At 37.8% G+C, this 9,200-nt stretch overlaps 1 protein-coding gene across 1 annotated transcript; it reads right to left on the bottom strand.

Annotated features, from left to right (window-relative positions):
* Positions 1 to 548: 548 nt before the first annotated feature.
* On the bottom strand, positions 549 to 8,897 carry LOC129887328 (uncharacterized). Its single transcript, XM_055962392.1, has 7 exons — positions 8,404 to 8,897; positions 7,045 to 7,242; positions 6,669 to 6,941; positions 5,850 to 5,952; positions 1,978 to 2,096; positions 1,715 to 1,891; positions 549 to 1,369 (listed from the first exon to the last, which is right to left on the bottom strand). Exons 1-7 carry the CDS (start codon positions 8,695 to 8,697, stop codon positions 620 to 622), a joined length of 1,914 nt encoding a protein of 637 aa, XP_055818367.1. The 5' UTR covers positions 8,698 to 8,897; the 3' UTR covers positions 549 to 619.
* Between the last annotated feature and the right edge of the window lie 303 nt (positions 8,898 to 9,200).

Raw genomic sequence — 9,200 nt, 5'->3', positions numbered from 1 at the left:
AAGTTATGTCGATGATTTTATTCCCGAAATTAGTATATAATACTACAAAACAAAAAGAGTAAGAAGGGGAAAAAAATTAAAAATATAATAAAATTTTCATTCTAGTATTTAAATATTGAGCCGGTGCTAACGCCACTAGTTCAATTAGAATGAAGAAATTGCATGATTTGCTCTTCAAATGGGTTAGTGATTAATTTTTGCAATTTTTTCCTTAGCAATCAACTTATGCCTAGCGAGCATAATGGATGCGGGGCATTGCTTCTAGGTTACTATTATGTGAAAATATAAACTTATTCTAGGTTAAAAAGTTATTTATGATAAAAAGAAAAAATTAAAAACCAACACAAAATAGGGGCAAAAGTGCAAATGACCCCAATGAATCCACAATAAATTGAGGGTCATTTTTACCTTTTGTAATTACGAGCTCATGTTGGCTGTTTCAAGATTGAGGGGTTTCAACTTTCAAGTCTCGAGACCATTTCCCAAGTTTACGGAGGTTGAATAGAATTAACTCAGACAAAAGAGACGAAACAAAAAGAAAATACGCTGAAGGGAAATTTCAAATTTGTTGCCTTTGTTTGGCATCTTCAATATATATGTACTGTTTTTTTTGTCCAAATCATGATTCACAATCACAGTCTAATTCATTTTCTAGCTCCCTAATCAATAATTCCATCATCTTCTTATACATTGGCATATAATGATCATTTATCATTGTCTTTGACAAACGAAGCTTACTATACAATTCTCTAGGGGTCTCATATATCCCGACATGGTCTTCCGTTGGACCATCATGATCCAGATCACTTGCCTCTGTTGATGGTATAGAAACCATATGCATTATTCTTCCAGGAGGGTAAAAATGGTGGTTATCTGACACATCTAATGGAGATATTGGCGTTTGGTTTTCAGCTGCATCAGCCAGCACTTTCTCCTCTTCAGTAATTTCTTCTGCTGCAGCAGCTGCTTCTTGGTCATGGACAGCAGCTTCACGCTCCTGCCTTTGTAGCTCCTTCTCCAATTCATACCACAATTCACCTTCTGTGATATCCTCCTCTATGGCGGTAGTACCAATTGCTTTGTCCACTCCAGCAGCATCTTCCTCTTCATCGGTCTCATCTTGTCCAGATGCACTGCTTGAAGAACAATATTCAGCTTTGGTCCCATCAGGAACACCGCTGACTACTTCACTCACAAACGTTTCACATGTTCTCGGAGCTATAAGGGGAGCCTCAGAGAAATCATCTGGTTTGGAGTTTGCTGAAGGCGAGACGACACGGCGACGCACACCCATACAACTCCATGATGACAAAGAGGAGCGTGTCTTGACAACTGCTTGGGCAACATCTTGGGCACGCTTCATCACCACCTGCACACATTAAGGCAATAAAATCAGCCTTCCTGCCGTCAATTTATTTATTTATTGAAGCTGAGCCTTCATGCCAAATTGAGGAGACAGAAAGTTGAGATGTGGCAAACATAATTAACCTCAAAGTTTCATTGGTAATATCCTATTGATATTTCACCTAAACTCCATCTATGAATAACAACTTGACCAGGACTATGAAGTTAGAGTTACAGCTGATCCAGAAAACTCGAGCTAGAATTACATAATCCATTTATTCACAAACTTAATGTTATGCTGCATTCAATAAGGGAAATTTAGTACTAATAATAGAAGTGGCAAAACCAGTGGAAGGCTCCAATCTCTTACCTGAGTACTGCTAGAGACAGGACGCAGAAGTACACCTGCACCAGCAACCCTTGCTTTCGCTATAGCTATAGATGGTAGACGAGAACCAAGAGCAGTGGCAGATCGATAAATAACCTTCAAAACTCTATTGCGCTCAACTTGGTCACGTAGATCATTTACCCAGGATGATGCAGTTACCTGAAAATGATTATTTTGAAGTTAGAAATCACAGCAGGTCCAAAATGAGAATTTTGAAGTATCTGAATGTGAGTAATGTGTCAAACCTCAGAACGAAGAACATCTATAGAAGCGGTTGAAAATGTGGGCACCAGATCAGAACCATTAATTATTGTAGTGATGAAGTGCTTTCCTGACTCTGCCAACTCCCACGTCATACAGGCAGCTGCACAACACTAACACAGTAAGGATATATAAAGGAAAAACACATCAACGCATTGGAATTCATAGGCAAAGATGTAAGAGGTGCGAATTTATCAAGGAGACACACTAGAAATGCATCCGATATTAAAAACTGTAGGCACGGGCGCACGGCACAAAGAGGAAACTATGCTATTACACAGCCTCAACATATCCAAAAGCATTAGAGTAGCACTACTAGAACACAGGTCATTTCATCAATTTCATAAATTCCAAAAAAATCAAAAATGACAGAATTAACAGATCACCACACAAATAAAGATTAAATAACTAGTGCAAATAGTTTAGAGTACTAATGGAGCATAAAAAGAATTAAAAAGTCTCAACCTGGTAGGAAGTCCCTCCTCTTCCCGACTTATATAGGACATAGTCAAGTACAGGAGATTGAAGATTTCGCTCTTTTCCTGGTCAAGGGATTGAGATTAAGACTTTTTCAAAAAATTCACTTGTTTTCTGCCTCGAAGAAAAACATATCAACAAAAGAAGATAGAAATTAGGTAGTAAGACTCCAATTTTATTTTTAGAATGACACAATTTGTTGTGTTTGAGCACATGTCCAGCATCCAACTGGTGTACGACATGAATACACAGCCTAAGTGGGAAGGAGATGTATTAGTTACAAGAAACGCTCTTGAGAAAGGTTTAAAACACTTCAGTGAGATAATTTTAATCAACCTCCTTAGTAACTTTGTAGTCGAAGGCTCGCTAAAGCTGCGCTTACGGCGTGTGCTTAGCACTAATGCAGTAAAGGTTGTCTTATGACCCATGGGCTCTGTCTTGATGAGAGCGGCACCAACCAGCAGAATACAACAACAACAACAACAACAACATACCCAGTGAAATCCCACAAGTTGGGTCTGGGGAGGGTAGGATGTACGCAGACCTTACCACTATCTCATGGAGATAGAGAGGCTGTTTTCGAAAGACCCTCGGCTCAAAAGTATCAGCCCCAAATATGAGAGAGAAACCAATATACAAGACAAGAACAATAACAATAGCAAAATAATGTGATGATCAAGAGGCAATAACAACTATACTGGCATGCCTAGACCTACGACCAATCCTAAACCGTCACAAGGAAAGATATCATTCTGTCTCTACTAGCCTTCTACTCCTACTAACCTTCTACCCTAATTCGCGACCTCCACTCCTTTCTATCTAAGGTCATGTCCCCGGTGATATGAAGTTGTGCCATATCCTGTCTTATCACCTCTCCCCAATACTTTTTTGGCCTATCCCTACCCCTCCGCATAACCCCCAATCCAACCTCTCACACCTCCTAACTGGTGCATCAACACCCCTCCTCTGCACATGTCCAAACCATCTCAGTCTCGCTTCTCTCATCTTGTCAACCACAGAAGCCGCTCCCACCTTCTTCTGAATAACCTCATTCCTAATCCCATCACTCCTAGCATGTCCACACATCTATCTCATCATCCTCATCTCCACAACATTCACCTTCTAAACATGCGAGTTCTTGACTGGCCAGCACTTCACTCCATTTAACGACGCCGGTCTAACAACCATTCTGTAGAACTTACCTTTAAGTTTAGATGGTACCTTCTTATCACACAAGACTCCAGAGGCAAGCCTCTATTTCATCTATGTTGCCCCCCAATGCGATGCGTGACATCATCGTTGATGTCCCTACTACTCTGGATGATGGATCCAAGGTATTTAAAGCTTTCTATCTTGGGGAAAGGTTGAGTGGCAAGCCTCACTTTCATGCCCTCTTCATCCCTCGCAACACTGAATTTATACTCCAAGGAAAGGTTGAGTGGCAAGCCTCACTTCCATGCCCTCTTCATCCGCCGCAACACTGAATTTACACTCCAAGTATTCTGTTTTGGTCCTACTCAATTTGAACCCTTTGGACTCCAGAGTTTGTCTCCAAACCTCCAACTTATCATTAACTTTGTCTTGAGTCTCATCAATCAACACTATGTCATCATCAAATAGCATACACCATGGAACCTCCTCTTGATTAGACCGTGTCAGCTCATCCATCACCAAGGCAAAAAAAAAGGGACTCAGCACCGATCCTTGATGTAGTCCCATTTCAACAGGAAAACCTAATTGTCCTTTTTCTTCAATTCTTGTGTCTATAATTGTTTAGATTTATAATTATTATCCTCAAACTTCATATATATTTTTCATCTTTCACTTGATTTGCACCTTCTTCCTTAATGCCTGTTGTTTATTCGCTAAATCCCTTCAACATTTTTTTCTGCACCTCACTTTTGACACTGACTTAAGAATGACAATTGCTCAGCAAATACTTCAAATAATCTAGATGCTTCCCAGCATTTTCTCAGGCCAACACAATTCACAGCAATGTTCACGCTACAATCATCCTTTTGTCGCCCAGAAACATTTTCCATTACTTTCTTCAGAAATTTTCTTTTTTCTTTCATGTTAAGGGGACTAACTCACATCGAAACAAGTAGTCTCCCTATGCACCATATGTGCCCCTATTGATGAAATTTCGTACAAAAGTTTCTCTACCTTTTTATCAGGTTCCCTAAAACTAGATAATTGGTTCAATTCAATAACCCTTCCCTAGATATTTCTTATGGTCCCAACAAACTAGATTAATATATTCACACTTTTGGTGCTAAAACAAGATATACACTGCAAGCTATTTTTCCTCAAAGTTTTCCGTTGTAAAGAAATTAAGATATTCAATGAAGTTCCAGAGGTCCCCAGACAGAGACAGTTCTAGCAACAGTTTAGCTAGTACGTTTATAGATGCTCTCATCTCAGTTTTCAATCTCATTTCATTTCAGGAACACAATTTAGCAATGTAGACAGTCCCTAGTCTCTCACTTCCAGTTTGCAGTAATATGTAGTTTTACCATGATTACTTCAAAGTAAGACCAAGTTATGGAATAGGAACTTTGGACATTCAAACAATGGGAAATACTGAATTGACCACAGGCCAACCTTTGAGTTTCAATCTCCACAGGAAAACTATACTGACCTAATTGAGATGTCTTTTCAGAGTCAACCAGTTTTAATAATCTGTTCTTTTCTCATTCTAAATTAGTACTACATTTCTTGAGATCCAAGTACAGGTGTTGTTTATATATTACAAATTAAACTTAAAAGCTAGTGACATGAAATTACAAACAACTCAAGACACAAACTTTGGCATTTCTAGAAAACAAAATACGGTCACAATGTTCAACTTTCTTAATTCATCATTCAACTAATTGAGCATGAATTTTTAGGAATTTTTAGTTCTAGCTTCACAATCCAGATAACATATTTGCTGCAGGTAGGATCCTAGATTGCAATATTGGTCTTACAGAAGCATCATAAACTCAATTTTGTGAAGAGATGTAGAAATAGATGAAAAATTATCTTTATGACAAATATTAGGACTCAATTGGAAAGAATCACTGAAGTAGAAAACTTTCAGAAACTCCACTCTAATGTCATAAAGATAACTTTTTCATCTATTTCTACATCTCTTCACAAATTTGAGTTTCTGATGCATCTGTAAGACCAATATGATGGCTTCTAATTTCACTTAAAAATTGACTAAGCAATTTGGAAAAGAAGGCGTGGAAGAAAATGTCCTACTTTCCTCCTCGTCACCTACAATTCTCATTTAACAGGTTAGTACTGATATACCAACTTAGAAATCATAATAAGAGGGAAAGTAACCTCCCGACTTTCAAACAGAGATTTGCAACTGCAACGGAAAGAAACACACCTGGTGCAAAAGTGACACAGCTGCTAGAGGAAAGTTCTTTTTGCTCTCGAAGGATATAGGTCAGAAGTGCAGAAGTACCGCCACCAAGTGAATGCCCAACAATCTGAAGTTGAAAAATAGCATTACGACTTTGATATCAAGCACAAACAAAAAATGGGAAAAATATCTACATCTGCAGCAAATCAATTAAATAACCTGACTTTTGAAAGTATGTTAACATTAAATATCCACTCAAGACTTGCCATTATATTGATATTTACAGGAATGTTTCTAAAAATTTACACAGCAACACCAAAGGTAATGATTACTTTTTTTTTTTTTGATAAGATAATGCTTACTTTTACAAGCCATCTGCATCTTAGCTCCAAAAATATATGAAATGCAACAAGAACTAAAGAAACACATGATTATGAGATTAATGTACATCAAAGAATAGAAGAAATTTACAAGGCGACTCTCTGACTTGCTCTTTAGAGGACAACAGAAACTGGTACCACAAAATTTATGATCAACCCTATGAACAAGAGGAAGGAGATGCAAGCCACAGTACAGATAAATAACGTAACATGGTATCAGAAATAACCAAATGAAAGCAAATCCCATGGCGCAAAAATGACAATCATCACATTGACAGTAATAAGAAAGTTGATCAACAATCATTTCTTGTTGAATCTTCCAATTTTCACATGTTTGTGACAGCTTTTAGTCTATACAAGTTAGTGAACATAAAAACGCATCAAAACACCTTCCAATCTCCAATGCAACAGAGAAGAAGAAAGGACGAATCAACAAGAAGCAACGAAGAATTCTATATTTTACCTTTATCTCATACTCAGGATTTTCCTCCAGAACCTTTACCAAGAAGGGCATACTAAGCTTGGCAATCCACCGAGCAGCAGCAACCATCCCACAATGTGCGTATCCCAAAACAAGATTGCTAATCCCACCATCATCTAAAACTGAATGGTGGAAAGGTACAACAGCGCCTGTTGCTGCAGTCAAAGTATCTTTGATGCTATGAGTGCCCCGAATTAGAAGAAGGAAACAATTTAAATTTCTGTCTTTAATAATTGTAAAGGCGGGCTTAAGGAGCTGCAAACAAAAATTTTGAACATCTTAGTTCACGACAATCAAAACGCTATTATGGATTTGTGAAATAAATCCAAATAACAGAGTAGTGGTACAATTAACATACTCCTGCTTTAGGTTTCTGAAGGAGGACGTCTTCTTGAGAGTAGCCAGCAGATTCCAAGAATACAGGAAATGGCTTCTTTGAGAAAAGCATACAAAGGGTCACCAATCTTAAGTAATGATACAACTGAGCTATAATCTCATCACCCTTTAGTTGCACACAGCTTTCCCCAGCATATATACTTGCAACTGGTGCATTTCCCTTCAAGATCATAAATACAAATGAAATCCAGGAAAAATTCAAGCATTACAAAACACGGATACAGAACATCCCGGAGCCATTGTATTCATGAATTTGTATTGAGATAATTCATTTATAAACCACAATGCCTCACTTGACAAGTGAATAGCACCAAGAGTCTTGGGCCTGAATTTCAAGAAACTAAGAGGTGCAGCATCTAGAATTTCCTCAATGAACAGGATGATGCAGGAATATAAGGCAGCGGCAAAACCACGTAACGAAAGAAAAGTAACGATAGACAGAACATCTACCAAAATGAAGCAGTTAGGATTATCTTGGCTATCAGACACCTTCCCTAATGACATATTCACCCGTATAAATTAAGAATGTCAGAGTATAATGTGAAATTTGCGACAATGATTTGCTTGATTTCATGAGATACCGACCTACGATGGACTAACTGTCATATACAAGCTCAAACAGTTATGTACTAAACATACAGAAACCAGTCTACTTTCCAAGTAGCAGGATCAATAGAAGAATGAACTGCCAGCAACAAAGAATACTATATTTTCGCTCAGTTTTACTTATTCAAGCAGTTCCTGTAGCTAATTTGAACACAAAGTCACTGATGGAAGGAAGTTCGCCATAGTGATTTTATCTTGGTCTATTAGGAAAAGAAAAGGCAAAAGACTACAACACAAAGTTATTCAGACAATGCATAATTATATCAGATATCAGTCCATCCATTCACATCGGGATACATCACATTGACTTCCATTCACCAAGCTGTAAGAACATTTCATAATACAAAAGATTCCAACTTTAGAAACTCAAAGCTTAATATCAATCAATCAAGTGATCAACTATGTCTTACTGCCAAACTAGTTGAGATGGAGTAACTGAATCATCTATATCCAATCGGAACTATCCATGCATATATCATTGGAGTAGTGGTAAATAAAATATTTTTCTATTCTGATAGTGGTAAATGATTGCACAAAAAGACTCGGACTTTAGGAGCTCAACAATTAAATAAGCAATCAAATAGAGTACATTTTCAATCCGAACCAGTTCGGGGTCAGCTTATATAAATCTCTATAACAATTTGGTACATAATTGAACATCATTCCAGCCAGAAAAGTATGAAATAAAAGGTTTGATGTATAAAAGATTTGTTACCTGACTTCGAATAAGGTAATTGATCCCAAAAGCCAAGTCACCAATAGGCCATTTACCAAGTGTTTCAGAATAGGTAAAGCGGAGAGTTTCAGACAAAGTGGAAATGGTTTCCAGCCAGGTGGCCGGAGCTTGAGCTGGCCTTCGTGATAGTCTCCGTTTGATAGATCTACTTGGTGCTTTGGAGTAATCACCAGTTTCTTCCTCCTCTCCGTCTTTGGCCGTTAATCGGCGACTCAAGACATAGTACAACAAGACCACCGCCCCCGCCGCTGTGGCAATGGTGGTCGCAGCCATTCAGCTGTCAATTAATGGTGATCCTCAATTCAAGCTGTGAATTTCTGTTTCGAATTGAAGAAAGAAATATAAGGCTATACACTGTACGACACCTAAATCCTAATTCGCACTAAGCCTGAATTCCATATAAATCAAAATTAGGTTCTTAGGTGAAATTGAATACAATTATTGTACATTTATATAATACACGATACATAAATACATACGTATACGAGATACAAAGGAAGTTTGAATTGATTTATAAACCCTGTCAATTTAAAGTTATTTTATGACAGACAATATACACATGCTTTCGGAAAATGGGCTTCAAGGAGACGGTAAACGCCAAAACGGACTTTAGCTTTGCGGTGAACTCAAATGGCAATTTTGCCCTTTGCGTAACTCTTTCCTGTCAATAAACCAACTATAACTTTTATTTTATTTCCCTCAATTTTGCCCCTCAAAACAAATTAATAAGCTAGCAATCATCAATCATTAACGTTTTGTTCATAATTTTCCTGTTA

Source organism: Solanum dulcamara, chromosome 4, assembly GCF_947179165.1.
Source record: "Solanum dulcamara chromosome 4, daSolDulc1.2, whole genome shotgun sequence".
Taxonomy (NCBI): Eukaryota; Viridiplantae; Streptophyta; class Magnoliopsida; order Solanales; family Solanaceae; genus Solanum; species Solanum dulcamara.
This window is presented reverse-complemented; position numbering and strand designations above follow the sequence as displayed.